Raw genomic sequence first — 19,393 nt, 5'->3', positions numbered from 1 at the left:
AAACCAAATACTTAGATTTTGCACATGGATAGTGAGGGAATATAATAAAATGGCTAAGAACACAGGCTATGGAAATATACAGACCTGGTTTCCAATCTGGGTCTGTCATTCACCAGCCTTTGTAATCTTAGGAGATAAGTATTTCAAGCTCCAGTTCCCATTTGTAAAATGGAGATAACAATAACCATCTCAAAGTGTTGTTATGGGGTAAGAGATTTATATATTATACTGTGCTTTAGAGCAGCAAATGGCACACAGCAGAGGAGGAGCAGCTATTGTTATAACTGAACCACAATCCGTAAGTAAGGCCTTAGTGTCAAGTTATACTTGTTGCTAAAGATCAAACAGGTATTTCCTAAGCAGTATTTCACTTTCATGTTTCCTGCCGGACCCAAATGTAAGTGGTAACTTTACTCATCAAAAATAATAATAATCTACTCAAAAAAAAATAAAAACAAAACCTGAATTAAAACTGTTTTATTCATTCTACACAGTATCCAAGAAATCATAGGTTTGAGTTCTAATTTTACTTTTTTTCTAAATCGCTGTAAAATAAAATCTGTTACCCTGTGTCTTGGAATGTTGTTACAATCATCTCATATCAGAAGTATTTACACCACACTGGGAATTACTGTAATATTGAAAGATTCCAAGGAAAGTCCTCTATTTGGGTTCAGATTCTTAGTCACCATTTTTTTTTTTTTTAACAGAAGATGCTATGAATTTGGATGTGTTCTCCACAGTTCATGTGTTGGAAACTTAATCCCCAATGTGATGGTGTTGGAAGGCAGGACCTAATGGGAGGTGCTTAGGTCTTAAGGGCTCTACCCTTATATAAATGGGTTGATACTATCACTGGAGTGGATTTGTTATAAAAGCAAGTTCAACCCATTCTTGCCCTTCCACCATGGGCTGACACAGTTAAAAGGCCCTTGTGAGATGTGGGAACCATGCTTTTGGACTTTCCAGTCTCCAGAACCACGAGATAATAAATAAATGTATGTTCTCTGTAGATTACCTAGTCTCAGGTATTCTATTATAGCAGCACAAATGGACTAATAATGATTAACCCATTTATGCCAGAGGCTGCAAATGTTTTTTGTGAAAAATCAGACCTTGGTGATGACCTTGAGCAGTAGGATTTAAATAACTTGCCCAAGCTTAGCATTCTAATAATGGAACACTACGCATAAATGGGTTAAAGTCATTTTATGTTTAAAGAAAGACTTTTCTTGACATTATATGTCAATGATAAAGCCTACACAAGCCAATAAAGTCTCGTGGTGCAAGAACAACTAATGGAACACAACCTGAAAGGCTCTTATATAACAACTTCACTGACCTGCAAATAGCGAGGGTGGGCAAGGACAGTTCCACATCCTTCCATCTCACAACGGACATACTGGATTGGAGGCTTTTTTCTATTATCAAAATGCAGAAGAAAAGTTAGCAAAAGAAAAGTGGCACTCTGCACAGTAACCTTTGACTCAAACTGTGCTATAGGGAATAGCTATTTTATAGTAGGAAGAAGTAAAATCTCTTTACTGCTATATAGATTACACAGAATTTGTATTAGAAGTAACCAAGAATTAGCAAATATTTGACAGAATTAAAAAGTAACACAAATAAACCAATAACACCCCAAAAGGTAAAGTATTAAGACTGTTGGAAATTTCAAGATCTTACAATGAAAATAAGATAATACCTGTGCATCTAGGATATTAGTGAAGTTGCTTTTGTGAAATTTTTAAATGGTCATTCCTGCAGGATTATCATGAAGTCTAAATATGTAAGGAAAGTGCCTGGTACTGGAATAAGGTGCAAAACAGTAGGGGTAAAAATTCCTCACCTCCTTTTGGGTAAACGTGGACTTTTGTCATCTTTTCGTCTTCTTCCTCTCCTATAATTGAAGACAGGGTAACAGTAGACATATTCTGAATCAAAACTTAGAGTGAAGGCTGGCTGAAGACACACACACACACACACACACACACACACACACACACACACACGGTCAAAGAACAAGTGGCAAAGGATAACCAAGAATACATAAAGTCAAAGACATATCTGGCAAATCAAGCAAGATTTTATTTACCCTGATGTAATTTCACTTTCAAATCTGTCTGTAAGACAGACTAAATATATACCTCCATAGACTATGCAATACTATGAAAGACTTAGATAAATCTCAACGCGTTACTTTTAGAGTTGCTACCATGTATCATCTAAAAGCCCTAAGAATAAAACATACTTTCTCCTTGCAATAGAACTAAAAAACCTAAACATTTTTTACTAAGAGTCTCTCCAGTGAAATTCAACTGCTTGAGGCCAAATTTTTTTAAGTTAAAAAATACATATTTTGAAGCATGTATATGTCAACATCCTTCCTCACACTCCCACTCTATTTTCCACTAGTGGTTTCAAAATCTGTTAGATTTCCATTTTTAATAATAATTGTCTACTCACTTCCTCGGAGGTTCCTCATCCTCTCTAATTTCATTCTCCTCTTCTTTCACCTCCACCTCTACTTCCACTTTAATTTCCTTTTTCTCCTTCTCTTCTTTTACCTTCCCTGATTTTCTCCGTGGCTTTGGGGTTTCCCTGAAAACACAAATGCATTTCAACACTAGGCAAAAGATCTTTTCAAGGAAGACTATGACAACAAATTAAAGCTTAGAGTTATCACTGATTTGTTATAAAACTACTCTCCTCAGTTTATGAAATGTGATTTCTTACCAATCATCCTCACATGCGTAGTAATGATCTAAATATATGTATACGATGTTCATGGAATGAACCCTTCCCAGACTAAAGATGACTATAAATCAAATCTCACTATAATTGTAAAGAGAAATGAGACAATAAGTTAAAAAAAATTCTAAGTATTCAGGCTATTCATGATACCTTGTTGAGATAAAACATGCAGACTCATAAAAACTTATATATAATCAAAATAAAGTTCTACAAATGGGAGAGAGGATTATATCAGCGTATGGTAAGATGTTAAACTTACAACAGAAATGCGTAATTACTCATTTAAAATTAATTCTACACTCATTAGTTTGGCAATAGACAAAATGAAAGCATTCAACAATGCTTTCCTACTTATATTTCATTGACATGTCTGGAGTAAAATCTGAGACATGCCTTTCTAAGTGGGGTTTGTAGGTCTCATCTCTTGGGTCATCTTTGAATGGTATCTCCTCTTCACTGATTAACATCTCTTCTTCCTCCTCCTCTTCCTCTTCACTACTAAAAATAAGTAAATAGAAATGAGACATTCTGGTTGTAAGGATCATGTCTGAGGAGATTTTATTTGGTAATTTATTAAGAGGTAGCCAAAAATTGATAAAGTCACCTAGCATTTTTATCCTAATGACCTAATTGGACTGAAATCTAGCAGCTTTATCACAAAGAATAATAATTGAAACTAAAAAAACATAAATCGTAGATAAAGACAGGGTGATGACAACTCAATGGCATTAAAAGTTAAGAAACAACTGACTTTGTAATACTGTCTGGTGATCCGCTGTATCGAAAGACCTATTAACAGATAAATCACAACACAAAAGATTCCACTGAAATATCAAATCCTTGGCCAAAACACCCATATTTCACATTAGTTCCTACCATGGAATAAGTCCAAACACATAAGGTACTCAAGACATGATTTCTAAGCTATGTAAGCAGATTACATGGTTTAAGTTCTAATTAAGCTCAACATGGAGTCTAAATGCAGTATCAAAACTGATGTCAATTTCTCTTACAGTTCAAAATTGTTTCAAATGGAAGCAACTTCTGAATCATTTAATGTGACTATGTTATTTCCCCAAAGGTTTAAAAATGAAACATTAATATTTTTTTACCTAATGCCACCTGGAGACTGATGCTCTTCTCCAACATCTAGAAAAACAAAGACAAAACAAAATTTTATTAGTGTAGATACGGTATTTTCTCTCTGCAGTCAAGAAATGAAAATCAAATTACTGCATGGCATAATTACACAAAAGCAGAATATCTGCAAATTGTTCAAAGAAATACTACCTAAATCATCACACCTGCCCCTGACAGTTAAACTGTTAAGGCAAATGTTCAACATTACATTTAAAATATAACAGCAACTAGTTAGTAAACACCATATTCTAGTTGCAATGTACCATAATCAAGTTGGTCTGTATTTGGTTCTGACTTGCAAATGAGTTGCAATGAACCAGTCTTGGACCGAGAGCTTCGGGTGTTCTCTGTATCACGATGGCGAGAAACAGATGTCCTACTACTACGCCAGCCCCGGCTAGGTCTAGATGTAGCAATGGAAACTTCCTGAGGGAGGGCAGAATCGTCTTCTTCCTCTTTTTCTTCCTTGGGATCTAAATTAAAAGACATACCATTCTCTTTAAGTTTACGGTTAACCAATAAGTATCCCTGTATGTCTACTAATTGTAAATACAGTTACTTGAGGATAAATTAAGTATTTTCAAAGGAAAAAGAACCTAAGACTTTTACTGAAATGATAAAAAAGAAGAAAATTAGATAACTTATCCTTAATGTCATTATGCTAAATAAATTACTTCATGTTGCAAAGTAGTAATTTTATACTGCCTTATCTTCTAAAAAATGCAATGTTAACTATGCAAAATACACTTAAGTAACTGGATTCATGAAATTCTACCTTTTAGATCTAAGTTAAAAGAAACTAAATTAATTAGTCCCAAAAAGATGACCGGAACTACAGAGGCACCAAAAAGAACAAACCATAGATCTAGATGTTATTTACAATCAAACAAGTCTATAACAAATTACTGAAGAGGAATTCCTAACAGGAGTACTTTTCACTCTAATCAAGAGTTTTTCTTAAAATCACACTGTAAATTTGAACTAATCTATAGAGCAATTGAATGGTAAAGTCCAGCTCTGGTGCTATTCTGTTTCAGTTGTCCTATAAGACACTGTGTACAGGAGAACACACAAAATCTGTTATTGTTATCCTATATTTTGTCATGCTTTAAGGGTGAATGACGTATGGTAGGTCATCCTCTCTTGAGCCGTAAGTAATAAAAAGTTAACCTCAGAAACTGGCTTTCATACCTGGAGTAGCTAATTACTTAGACCTATATTAAAAAAAGTACATTAGAAGTGAGCCCATTTTAACAATACAAGATTCTTTAATAAACTTAGAATGGGAAAGGCCCAATAATAAAACATAATTTCAAGTCATAAGATACACATAAAAACAATTTTCCACATGGCAAAATACACCATACACAAAGTCTAACAACCCAATAGAAAAATAGGAACTAACAGGCTGGGCACAGTGGCTCATACCTGTAATCCCCGCACTTTGGGTGGCCGAGGTGGGCAGATCACAAGGTCAGGAGTTCATGACCAGCCTGGCCAACATGGTGAAACCCCGTCTCTACTAAAGATAGAAAAATTAGCCAGGTGTGGTGGTGTACACCTGTAATCCCAGCTTCTGGGGAGGCTGAGGCAGGAGAATTGCTTGAACCCGGGAGGCAGAGGTTGCAGTGAGCTGAGATTGCGCCACTGCACTCCAGCCTCAGCAAAACAGCAAGACTCCGTCAAAAAAAAAAAAAAAAGAAAAGGAAAAAAAGAAAAGAAAAATAGGAATGAAAAACAAAAACAAAAGCTCAATCCACTCAGAACAGGAGAAACTCAAATGAAAACAACAGCAAGACATCATTTTTCATGTATTATACTGGGGATGATCATATATGACAATATACTGTATTTGACAACATACTCTAACACACAGATAATGTATTAGCAAAACCTCCATGCAGAACAATTTGACCATATACATCAAAATTATAAATGTATACACCTTTCCACATGACGTTCAACTATTAGAAATTAATCCTACAAAATTACAATCATACTTATAAATGACTAATGTATAGCACTGTTTTAAGTAGTAGAAGAGTAGAAAACTAAACGTTCAAAGAGGGATTGATTTCACAAATAATTGTGTACATATGTAAGATATATATATATGTAAGATATATACAAATATATAACTTATGAAACCAATCCCCCTTTGAACATTTAGTTTTCTACTCTTCTACTACTTAAAAACAGTGCTATACATTAGTCATTACAGTATGTGTGAGTGTGTATGTGTGTGTGTATATATATATATATATCTTACATACTATAACATTTCTGGAAAGAGATACAAGAAATTCGTAAGTACTGGTTACTTCAAGAGAAGGTCCAAAAATATGTGTAGCAATTTCACCTTTAAGTCCTAGAAATACAAACTACCACATGGAGGTTAACTGTAGCATGTTTATAATAGCAAAGAACAGAAACAACCTAACCCTCTGTCAAAGATAAAGTGCTGAAATAAACCATGATACCTTACTATGATGGAATACTAAATAGAGGTAGGTTTCTGTTAAAAATGACATGGAATTATCAGCAAAAATATTGTTAAATGTATAAAAAAGACACAAAACTACATACACAGTATGGCAACATTTTTGCTTAACATTAAAAAAGTTTACTATGGAACAATGTGGTGACTATAGGCTATTTTAGCTTTAACTACACTGAAAGTTTTATGAGAATATACTGAAGTAATGAAATTAGTTTGAAACACAGAGATAAATAGCAGTGTGCACAGTTCTAAACAACCATCAAAATCAGTTGTGCACTTCCTTTCAGCTGCCTTTTCCATTCATTATTGTATCACCCTCCTATCTGAGCTATTTTAATAGAAAAAATTAAAAAAAACATTAATAGAGGTGAAAATACCTCAAATGCCATTCAGTCTAAGCACAATCCATTAAGTTTTACCCATAAAGTATCTAGAAGACCAAAGAAGCAGCTTATTCAAAATCACAAGGTTAGCTAAGGACACCTAGATTTAGAAATCATTTTGAGATTAATAATGAAGGACTTTTACATGTAGGTCATGACTACTTTTAAAATAATTTCATCAAAGAGAACAATTCAACACCATCTATGAAGTATTACAACATTTAATAATAGAAACATCTTTTTTTTCCTTAACCCAACTGTACCGAGTTGGGCTTTGAACCCACTCTATAACCTCCTGTCCTCAACAAAGCTCTTTTCTTCTTCATGATGAAAGGATGGTATGCCCACAACTTCCTATACTGTGGATTTTATACTCATTGGATAAATGATGCCAATTTGATAACAATAGCTTACCATTATAAATAAAGCATAATAGCCTATCTTATTCTTATTGAATACTACCGCCCCCATCACCTAAAAATCTAGTCTTAAAAAAAAAATCACTCTGTCAGAGATGACAGCAAAAATGTCCCTCCACAGAAATAAACACATACCATGAACAAAAACTGTCAGAATCAACTTTGTGGAAACTATGGACAATAGTTAAAGGTTATAAAAGTCCAAGGAGCACTGAATCAAGGAAAACGTGAGTAAAGACGTTTAAGGAAATCTGTCAAATCGCTCGATGAATATAAGCTAAAGGACCAGAGCCTTCAAAGACCACAGAGACCGAAGTAGGAGCTAAACTTTAGGTACTCATGGACATAAAGATGGCAACAACAGAAACTGGAGATTACTGAGGGGGAGGTTGAAAAACTATTGGGTACCATGCTCAGTACCTGCGTGATGGGATCATTTGTACCCTAAATCTCGTATCATACAATATGCCCCAGTAACAAACCTGCACATGTACCCCCGAATCGAAAATAAAAGTTGCAAAAAAAAAAAAAAATGTTTAAAGAACTAAAGAAAATCAGAGCTAAAGAAAAGCATTAACAGTACTAAAGGAAATCAAAAGAATTATGTCTCAATGAAAACAGAATATCAAGAATATCAATAAAAACATAACTATAAAAAGAACCAAGAGAGGCCAGGTACAGTGGCTCACACCTGTAATTCCAGCACTCTGGGAGGCCAAGGCAGGCAGATCATCTAAGGTCAGGGGTTTGAGATCAACCTGGACAACATGGTGAAACCCTGTCTCTACTAAAGATAGAAAAATTAGCTGGGTGTGGTGGTGTGTCCGTGTAATCCCAGCTTCTTGGGAGGCTGAGGTAGGAGAATCACTTGAACCCAGGAGGTGGAGGTTGCAGTGAGCTAAGATAACATCATTGCAATCCAGCATGGGCAACAAGAGCGAAACTCCATCTCAAAAAAAAAAAAAAAAGGAAAGGAACTGAGGGAAAAAAATTCTGGAGCTGAGAAGTATAATAACTGAAATCAAAAATTCACTGCAGACTTGAAAAAGAAGAATCAGTGAACTTTAAGCTAGGCCAACAGAGATGATCCAGTATGAATATAAAGAAAAAAAGAATCAAGAAAAATACAGCCCAGCAGATCGTTTAGACAACCATTAAGCATGTCAAGAGATGCATAATAAGATCTGCAGAAGGAGAGGAGAAAATGAACAGAAAGAATATTTGAAAAACTACTGGGGAAAAAAAGCCTATACAAACAAGAACTTTACCTAACTCCTAGGAGGATAAATGAAAGAGACCCACCCCCAGACACATTATTATCAATTGGTAGAAAGACAAATACAAAGAACCATAAAAACAGCAAGAAGTGACTCATCAGCAACAAGGAATGCTCAACAAGATTAACAGCCTGTTTCTCATCAGAAACCATGGAAGTCAGTCAGAGGGCAGTGTGATAACAAAGTGACGAAAGGAAAAAAGAAATCGTCAGGCAAGAATTCTATAGCTGCCGGAACTATTCTTTAAAAATGAAGTTCATGAAATTAAGACATTACCAGAAAATCAAAAACAGCTTATCACTAGTAGATCTGCCCTATAAAAAATGCCACCAGGAATCCTCTAAGATGAAATTAAAGGACACTAGAGAACACTGAAAGCCATAAATTAAAACACTGGCAAAGACAATTACGGAGGCAAAAATACGATACTATACTTTCGATTTGTAACTCCTTTTTCTCCCTACATGATTTGAAAGATAAATGTATAAAATAACAATTATAAATTTATGTTAATGGGCATTTGACATCAAAACATACAATTTGCAACAATAACATAAATGGTGAGGCACAGAATGGTACAGAGCAGAGATATGTTCACTACTGAAGCTAAATTGGCATTAAACTAGATAAAGTTTGAAGTACTAAATGCAATCCCCAGGTAACCACTAAGAAAATAAAAATACACAGAAAATGAAAAGAGACAATGGTACACTGCTATGTATCTGCAACACAAAGAAGGAAATACAAAGAAAATAAAGATCAAAATAAAAGATATTAAGACAGGTAGAAAACACAAAGCAAAATGGTAGGCCATTCTTATCAGTAATTTAAATATGTATAAACTGTAGAATTAAAAGGTACATATTAGCAGAATGGATAAACAAAAAATACAACCAATCTACAGTCTGTCTACAAGAAACTCAGGTTAGACCTGGGTGTCCAATCTTTTGGCTTCTCTGGGCCACACTGGAAGAAGACGACATGTCGTGGGCCACACATAAAATACACTAATGATAGCTGATAAGCTAAAAAAATTTTAAAAAGATCTCATACTGTGTAAGAAAGTTTACGATTTTGTGTTGGGACACATTCAAAGCCCTCCTGAGCCACATTCAGACTGCGGGATATAGATTAGATAAATTTGCTTTAGATCCAAAGACACAAACAGGTTCAAAGTAAAAGAATGGATTAAGATATTACATGCGAAAAGAAAGAAAGAGAGAGCTGAAATAATGTATTAGTCTACCAGGGCTGCTCTACCAAATCACAACAAACTGGGATGTCTTAACAGAAATCTATTCTCCCATACCTCTGGAGGATGAAAGTCCAAAATCAACACAATAACAGACCACATTCCCTCTGAGACTCTGGGAAGCATCATTCCTTGCCTCTTCCTAGCTTTTGGTGGTGGTCAAAAACTTGGCTTATAGCTGCTAACTTCAATTCTATCTCCATTATCACATGGTGCTTCCTCCTGTCCCATGTGTCTCGCTTATTCTTATAAGGACATCAGTCATAGTGGATTAGGGCCCATTCTAATACAGAATAACTCCATCATAACTTGATTACATCTGCAAAGATTCTATTTCCAAATAAGTTCATATTCACAGGTACTAAGGGCTAGGACCTCAACACATTTTTGGGGGGATAAAATTCAACCCATAGTGGTCTGCACCTTCTGGTTCCCTAAAATTTATGTCCTTCCAATGTGCAAAAGACATTCACCTAATCCCAACCTCCCGGAGTCTTAATCCATTCCAGTATCAACTCTAAATCCGAAACAATACCTAAAAATCATCAACTCAAAAGGGATCAAATATCATCATCCAGATCAGCTATGAATGAGACTCGGGGTATGGTCCACTCTAGAGCAAAATTCTTCTCCATCTATGGAGCTGATTCCAAAAAACAATGGTGGGACAGTTATAGATTAGGTATCTCCATATCAAAAGGAAGAAAAGAGAAGGGGGGAAAAAAGGGTCAGGGGTCCCAGGTTAGTCCAAAACCTAGCAAACAGCATTAGACTTTTAGGCCTAAGAATAAGCCTTTGTGGATAATGATTTGTACTCTGAGCCCACTGGGGAAATAGCCCCACTATCGTGGCTCCAGGAAGTCTAATACATCCAGGACCCAGCATTTGCGGCTCTACCCTCAGCATCATTCTTCTTTAATTCCATTTTGTCTCTGTCCCATTCAGTCCAGCCTGGTAGTGTTTCTGCTGTTACAACATTCTCAAAAACTTTGTCAGTCTTTCAAGAAATTCAGGGGGTCAAAGCCATCAAATGAGGGTCCTCCACAGATCTTTCCTGAAAAATTGCATGTCTATTTTGGGAACTGCTGAGATGGCTGATTCGATCCACAAGTTATATACCAAGTCTCTTTAGAGAATAGCTGTCCAGTCACAGCCTTGGTCCTGTACCACAATACATTATCTGGACAACTAAAAAGTTTCCAAATGATCAAGTGCTGACTCCTTTTTGCTAAACAATTCATTCCTCAATTTGTATCTTTCCTCTCACATACTAGTATACAAACAAGAAGAAACAAAGTTTTGTCTTCTACATATTGCCTGTAAATCTACTCAGCTAAATATCCAAGTTCATTGCTTAACCAATGATAGAACACAATTCAGTCAAGTTCTCTGCAACTTTATAACAAGGATCACCTTTTCTCCACTGTACAACATGTTAATCATTTCCTTCTAAGGCCTCATCAGACTGTCTTTAATGCTCATATTTCTGTTGACCATCTCTTCAAGGCAATCTAGACTCTCCTCTTTTCTTTTCTTTTCTTTTGAGATAGAGTTTCACTCTCGCTGCCCAGGTTGGAGTGCAACAGCGCAATCTTGGCTCACCGCAACCATCGCCTCCCAGGTTCGAGCAATTCTCCCGCCTCAGCCTTCCCAGTATAGCTGGGATTAGAGGCATGCGCCACACCTCAAAATACTCCAAGACAATATCCATTACCCAATCCCAAAGCTATGCCAACATTTTTAGGTACTTTTTTATAGCCCACTTCCAATACCAAAATGTGTTAGTTTCCTAGGACTGCCATAACAAATTACCACAAAAGCCTATTTACTACAGAGACCCTATTTCTCAATGTTCCATTCACAGGTACCTGAGTTAAGACTTCAACATTTTTTGAGGAAAGCAATTTAACTCATAAGGGTGGCCCTACTAATATCAGGCAAAATGCACTTCAACAACTGTTACAAAATACAAAGAACATTATACATTAACGAGAGGGTCAATCAATCTAGAAAATAAATATAAGCCTATACATAGCTAACATAGGCCCCCTCTCCCTCTCAAGATATATCAACACATAACATATGTAGCAAAGATGTACAGAATTGAAGAGAAACAGGTAATACCACAATCACAAAAATGGAGACATCAGTACCCCACTTTCAATAACAGAACCAAACACCAGTCAGAAGTTTGATAAGGAAATACAGAACTCAAGCAGTATTAAAAAATCAGACATATTAGAACTAGACATAATATTAAAAAACAAACATTGGACTAGGCACAGTGGCTCACACCTGTAATCCCAACACTTTGGGAGGCTGAGGCAGGCAGATCACCTGAGGTTGGGAGTTCGAGACCAGCCTAGCCAACATGGCGAAACCCTGTCTCTACTAAGAATACAAAAATTAGCCGGGCATGGTGGCGTGTGGCTGTAGTCCCAGCTACTCGAGGAGGCTGAGGCAGGAGAATTGCTTGAACCCAGGAGGTGGAGGTTGCAGTGAGCCAAGATCACATGGCTGCACTCCAGCCTGGGTGATAAGAGTGAGACTTCATCTTGGGGGCGGGGCAGGGGGAATCAGACATATTGAAAAGTCTCAATAAATTTCAAAAATGGCTGCTGTCATATAAAGTATGTTCTCTGACCACAATGCAATGAAACTAGAAATCAATATCAGAAGGAAAACTAGAAAACTCATACTTAGAGATGACTGAAAATGAAAACAAAATATCCCAACCTAGGGGATGCAGTGAAAGCAGTTCTCAGAGGAAAATTTCTAGATATAAATGCCTACATTAAAATAGAAAAAGAAAATCGCATGCCTGAGTCAATAACCTAACATCATCCCCATAAGAGCTAGGAAAAAAGGAGCAGAGTAAACCCAAAGCTAGCAGAATAAAGTAAATAAGTTAGTTATTTGACAAGATAACAAAATCAACAAACTTTTGGGTAATAAGAGAAGACCCAATTTACTAAAACCAGAAATGAAAATGGGACACTACCACTGAAATAAACAAGAAAACACAATGAACAATTGTATGCCAACAAATGACACAGATAAAAGCAACAATTTCTTAGGCACACACAAGTTACCAATAACAATTCAACAAGAAATGGAAAAGACGAACATATCTTTAACAAGTAGACAACTGAGTCAGTAAACAAAAAGCTCCCAATAAGAAGGCCAGAAGCCTCTAGATGGTTTCATTGTTGGATTCTACCACACATTTAAAGAATTAACTCCAGTCTTTCTCAAACTCTTTTAAAAAATAGAAGATGGAACACTTCCCAACTCATCCTATAAACACAGCCATTATTCTGACACCAAAGCCAGACAAAGACACCACAAAAAACCGTAAGCCAATATCCCCTGCAAACCAAATATAGCATCATATTAAGAAGATTAAACACTATGATCAATTGAGACAGGTCCCAGGATTATGACGGTGGCTCGACATACAAAAATATATATAATGTGCCACATTAATAGAATAAAGGGAGGAAAAAACACACCATCATCTCAATTGATGAAGAAAAAAAATCCGACAAAATTAAACTTTCCTGATAAGAACACAAAAAAAACTAGGAATAGAATTGAACTTCCTCAACTGGACAAAGAACACCTACAAAAACTCCAGAGCTCACATCATTCGCAGTGGCAAGAGACAAAGCTCCCCTGCTAAGGTCAGGAACAAGACAAAGATGCCCTCATTCTTCACTTCCATTCAACATTGTACTGGAAGTTTCAGCCAAGCAATTAGTCAAGGGAAAAAAAAAAAAGCAACCAAAGTGAAAAGGAAGAAGTAAAACTGTATCTCTATTTGCAGATGAAAAGACCTTACATATAGAAAATTCTAAAGAATTTTCACAAAAGAAAACTGTTAAAGGTAATACACAAATTCAAAGTGCCAGAATATAAGACCAATACATAACATTCATTGTTTTAAGTATATGAGCAAGGAACAAAAAGGAAATTAAGAAAATGATTACCTTTACACAACAGAATAAAAAGGAATAAAATATTGAAATATTGTTAAGATGACAATACTCTGAAAATAAAGCCACAGATTAAATGTAATTCTTATCAAAACCCCAGCTTCCTTTTCAGTAGATATTGACAACCCAATCCTAAAGTTCACAAGCAAATGCAAGGGATCTACACTAGTCAGAGCCATCTTGAAAACAAACTGAGTTAAAGATGCACTTTGTTCTTCTCAATTTCAAAACTTACTATAAAGCTTCAGTAATCAATACAATGTATTACTGGCATAAGACTAATAAGTAAATCAACTAACTGAATTAAAGGTCCAGATATAAATCTACACATCTATGGTCAACTGATTTTTAAGAAGGTGGCTAAGACCATTCAGTAGGGGAAAGCACAGTCTCTTCAAGAAATGGTGCTAAGATAAATGGATATCCACACGCAAAAAATGAAGTTGTACTCCTACCTTACACCATCTATAAAAATTAACTCAAAATGGATCAAAGACCTAAACATATGAGATAGCACTAAAAAATGCTTACAAGTGAAAACAACCTACAGAAATGGGAGAATATATTTGCAAGTCATATATCTGGTAAAAGAATAATATCCAAAATATATAAAGTCTTTGGATTTAACAACAAAAAGAGAAACAACCCAATTAAAACATGGGCAAAGAACTTGAACAGATTATTCCTCCAGAGATATACGAATGGCCAAAAAGTACTTGAAAAGATATGGAACATCAGTCATTAATGAAATGCAAATCAAAACCACATGAGATTACCATTTCCCACATACTACAATGGCTACTAAAAATAATAAAAAAAAGAAAATAAGAAGTGTTGGTGAGAATGCAGAGAAATTGGAACCACTGTTTATTGCTGGTGGACATGTAAAATGAGGCAGCTAATGAGGAAAACAGTGTTATGGAAAACCTAAGAAAACATTGTTAAGAAAAATGTTACAAAAACTTAGACACAGAATAACCATATGATCCAGCAATTCCTCTTCTAGGTACATACACCAAAAATTGAAAACAGCTTTTCAAAGAAATACTTATTACATATGAATATTCATACAAGCACAATTCTCAATACCCAAATTGTGGAAACAACCCAAATATCCGCTAACCAGTGAATGGATAAACAAAATGTCATATATACACACAAAGAAAATTTTTATCCAGCCTTAAAAAGGAATGAAGTCTTAATATGTTACAGTATGAATGAACCTTAAAAATACACTATATGATAGATGCTAGAAAGAAAAGTTCCGTATTGTATGATTCCAATTATATATAACATCCACAATAGGCAAACCCATAGAGACAGAAAGCGGATTAATGTTTGCTGCAGCTAAATGGGGGAAGGGGAATAACTGCTTTTAATGGGTTCAGGGGACTCCTTTGTTGGTGGTGATGAAAATGTCTGGAACTAGAGAGAAGTGATAGTTGTACAACACTGTAAATGTACTAAATGTCACTGAATTGTATGCTTTCAATTATTTTTTACTACTATTTTCTGTAAATTTCACCTCAAAACACACACACACACACACACACACACACACACACACACACACACACGTGCACAAAAGTACTGCCAGGTTTCTGGAATAGAAACTGATAACTGAAGGGCAATCCATACATCAGCATAAACAATCATAAACAGATAGGAAACAAGCCAAGTTTCTTCTGTGTGGTACTTCAAAGACAATTTCCAGTTGTTTCTTATAATAGCAGCTAACCTTGAGGAGGTTCCTTGATACATAAATAATAAGACAAAAAAGCCATACTAGCTTGGGTAAAGGAAGACATCATGCTAGTCACTGCATGAGCAACATGCAGGCACAGTGAATATAACTACAGTTAATTAACCCTTGAACAACATAGCTTTGAACTGCATGGATCCACTCATACGTAGGTTTTCTTAAACATACGAGAAAAATTTTTGGAGATTTGTGACAATTTGAAAAAACTTGCAGACAAAACTGTGTAGCCTAGAAATATTGAAAAAATTAAGGTATCTCATGAATGCATAAACTATATATAAACTATAGATACTACTCTATTTGATGACATTACTGTAAAATATACACAAATACATTACAAAAAGTTAAAATTCAACAAAACCTACACTCACAAAGTCTCAGACTATACATGGCATCATCCAAAGTCCAGAGAAATGTAAAGAAACGTAAAGATGTTGTATTGAATAACTGCATAAAATTAACTCAGTACATAATAATTTCATAGTTATCTCCTGTTGCTATCGCAGCAAGCTCAGCTGTTTCACGTATCTGCTTAAAATGTCGTGAGGATAATCATCACCACCTGAGTGAATTTACTGTCAAAGTAAAAGGGATCTCTCTCAGTTAACTCATTTTTCACTATGTTTAGAGCAATACCTGAAACCTTGAATAACACTATGGGATCCAGAAGAGTTGCCACTAGTGATACTGGAAGTGCTTCCAAGAAGCAGGGAAAAATCATGGTATTACAAGAAAAAGTTGAATTGCTTGATAAGCATAGAAGGTTGAGGTGTGTAGCTGCAGCTGCTCATCACTTTAAGATAAATGAATCCAACATAAAAAGTACTGAAGAAAAGGAAATTTGTGAGGCCATCGCTGCACCTGCAGTAGCACGTGCAAAAATCTTGCAGTTTTTGCAAAATACTTCTATCTCACATTCAAGATGCAGCTTTTATGTGGGTACAGAATTGCTATAAGAAAGGCATACCTACAGACTCTAAGTAAAGTCATTATATGACAACTTAAAGCAAAAGAAAGGTGAAGAATTTAATGCCAGCGAGAATGGTTTGATAATTTCAGAAAGAGATTTGGCTTTAAAAATGTCAAGATATGGGCGCCTGTAGTCCCAGCTACTCGGGAGAGGCTGAGGCAGGAGAATGGCATGAACCCAGGAGGCGGAGCTTGCAGAGAGCCAAGATCGCGCCACTGCACTCCAGTCTGGGCAACAGAGTGAGACTCCGTCTCAAAAAAAAAAAAAAAAAGTCAAGATAACAGGAGCAACAGCTTCTACTGTCCAACAGGCAGCAGACAAGTTCCCAGGCACTGTTAAGAAAACAGTTGAGGAACGGTATCTGCCTAAGTTTTTAATGCAAACTACCCCAGTGTGGAAAAAAATGCCACAAAGGACATTTACTAGTAAGGAGGAGAAGCAAGCAACAGGATTTAAAGCAGGAAAGGATAGGCTAACTCCACTGTTTTATGTAAAAGCAGTTAGGTTTATGATCAGGGCTGCCCTCATCTATAAAGCTACTAACTCCTGAGCCTTGAAGAGAAAAACCAACAATCTTTTGGTTATACAACAAAAAGGCCAGGAAAACAAGAACTAATTTTCTTGATTGGTTTCATGGATGCATTGCCCCTGAAGTGAGGAAGTACCTTGTGAGTTAGGGACTGTCTTTTACGGTTCTTTTGATATTGGACAATGCTCCTGGCTGCCTCATGAGTTTAACATCAAAGGTGTGGTCTACTTGACCCCCAAATACAATGTGTCTAATTCACCTTCCCAATCAGGGGGTCATAAGAATCTTTAAGTCTCATTATACGATATTCTATGGAAAAGGACTGTTAACTCTATGTAAGAAAATCCCAATAGAGAGAACATCATGAAAGTCAGGAAGGATTACACCACTGAAGATGCCATCGTTATAGAAAATCCCTGCTGGAGAAAATTGTGTCCAGATGTTGTGCCTGACTTCACAGGATTTACGGCAGAGCCAATCAAGCAAATCATGAAAGAGATTGTGAATATGGCCAAAAAAAAAGGGGGTGGTGGGCTGGTGATGGTGAAGAGTTTAAAAATAAGCATCTTGGATAAATTCAAGTGCAAACAGACACCACACAAGAGGAATTAACAAGATGACATGATGAAGATGAGTGCTTTTGATCAGGTGCCAGATGATGAAAAAGACAACATATAAGAAGCAATGCCGGAAAACAAACTAACATTAAAAACTTAGAAATTCTGGCAGAAAGGTTCCAATTATTCAAGACTGCTTCTGACTTCCTTTTATGACAGGAACCCTTCTATGATACCTGCCCTGAAACTAAAGCAAACGGTTAAAGTGTAGAAACATTTGTAGAGAAACGAAAAAGCAAAAAACAAGTTAGGCAGAAATTGTATTTCTGTAAATGTTCCTGCCACTCCTTCTACTTCTGTCAACCCCTGAGGTAAGAGTAATGACTCTTCTTCTTCCTCCTTCTTAGCTTACTTAATGTGAAGAAGAGGATGAAGACCTTATAATACACTTACACTTAATGAATAGTAAATATATTCTCTTCCGTATGGTTTTTTAAATAACATTTTATCTAGATTATTTTACTGTAAGAATACAGGATATAATACACATAAAAAATATGAATTAGTTGATTTTATGTTATTGATAAAGCTTCTGGTCAATAGTAGGCTATTAGTAAAATTTCTGGGAAGTTAAATGCAGGTTTTTGTTTGTGAGGGGGAGTGGGTGCCCCTAACCCTATCATGTTGTTCAAGGGCCAACTGTACATTCTTGAAAGAAGAAGGTATGAAGTAAGAGTGATTTATACTATGACTTGAGACAATAAGAGATTAATGCTAGGCCAGGCGTGCTAGCCCAAGCCTATACCCGGCACTTTGGGAGGCGGAGGTGGGTTAGGTCACTTGAGGTCAGAAGTTTCAGACCAGCCTCACCAACATTGTGAAACCCTGTCTCTACTAAAAATACAAACATTAGCCAGACCCATGGTGGTGCACACCAGGCCCAGCTACTTAGGAGGCCAAGAAAGGAGAACTGCTTGAACCCAGGAGGCAGAGGTTGCAGTGAGTTGAGATCGCACCACTGCATTCCAGCCTGGGCAACAGAGTACAACACCGTCTCAAAACCAAAAAAAGAGAAAAAAAGAGACTGATACTACTGGCAGGAATGTTTTCTTCTAATTCTTCTAGATAGCAAACAATGAAATATGATTTATCTCCCTCTTACAGCCAGAGATAACTAATATAACAAGTAAAACCATTAAATTCCAAAAGATGAGAGCCACTTTGTCATGATAGAATACTTTAAGTTAGAAGGGCCATTCTAACGTAATCAATGCTATTATTTTATTGTAGGGTGAAACAGGGTGTGGTTAGTTGATAAGCTGGGAAGATACTAAACGTAAAGGTCTTCAAATCTCTAAGTATTTAAATTTCTTCTGGGCAACTAACAAATCTTAAGTATTAACTGCCAGGTAATATATTTATTTTTTCATTTCTCAAAAATCAGTTATAATCCTGTCAAGTATTTATTATCCTTATCTTCACAGATGAAGAAACCAAGTAACTGACTTTCCCACATATTAAAAGTTGTGGAGGGAACTGAACACAGGTATATCTAAGTCCAAAGTCTATATTCTTTCTACTATACCACACCTAACCACATAAACAAGAAAAAGGAAAGCGCCAGTGCAAGGGCTCAATCCAGATTTGGCTCATTTCCACCCAGCCTTGGATTCAAGTGCCAAAAGAGGGCCCCATTTACATAATATACTAACCTGAAACACCTATAAGAATTATTCCATGAGTGAATTTTTAACCTAAAGCCACATGCTGTATTTCCTTATGTTTCAAAACAGAACTAGAGAAATTTTATTGTGATTAAAAACCAGAAAACAAATGAGATTTTAAAATTGTATTT

At 36.0% G+C, this 19,393-nt stretch overlaps 1 protein-coding gene across 3 annotated transcripts in view; it reads right to left on the bottom strand.

Moving 5' to 3' along the window:
- ZFP91 (ZFP91 zinc finger protein) overlaps window positions 1–19,393 on the bottom strand; it is a 41,500-nt gene that overhangs the window by 6,914 nt on the left and 15,193 nt on the right. Inside the window, exons 3-8 of one of the 3 annotated variants that reach the window (XM_011963477.1) lie at window positions 4,158–4,367; window positions 3,867–3,903; window positions 3,148–3,249; window positions 2,467–2,601; window positions 1,850–1,900; window positions 1,343–1,421 (exon numbers count right to left, since the gene is read on the bottom strand). In XM_011963477.1, the coding sequence (XP_011818867.1) occupies window positions 1,343–1,421; window positions 1,850–1,900; window positions 2,467–2,601; window positions 3,148–3,221 (339 nt within the window). In that variant the 5' untranslated portion in view covers window positions 3,222–3,249; window positions 3,867–3,903; window positions 4,158–4,367. Of the gene's footprint in view, window positions 1–1,342; window positions 1,422–1,849; window positions 1,901–2,466; window positions 2,602–3,147; window positions 3,253–3,866; window positions 3,904–4,157; window positions 4,384–19,393 lie in introns of those variants that run through there. The other 2 variants (XM_011963475.1, XM_011963476.1) reach the window with 2 other exon arrangements.

The sequence above is a fragment of the Colobus angolensis genome, unplaced genomic scaffold, assembly GCF_000951035.1.
Source record: "Colobus angolensis palliatus isolate OR3802 unplaced genomic scaffold, Cang.pa_1.0 Scaffold61, whole genome shotgun sequence".
Classification (NCBI taxonomy): domain Eukaryota; kingdom Metazoa; phylum Chordata; class Mammalia; order Primates; family Cercopithecidae; genus Colobus; species Colobus angolensis.
Note: the sequence above shows the minus strand (reverse complement) of the source record. Positions and strands in the feature narration are given on the sequence as shown.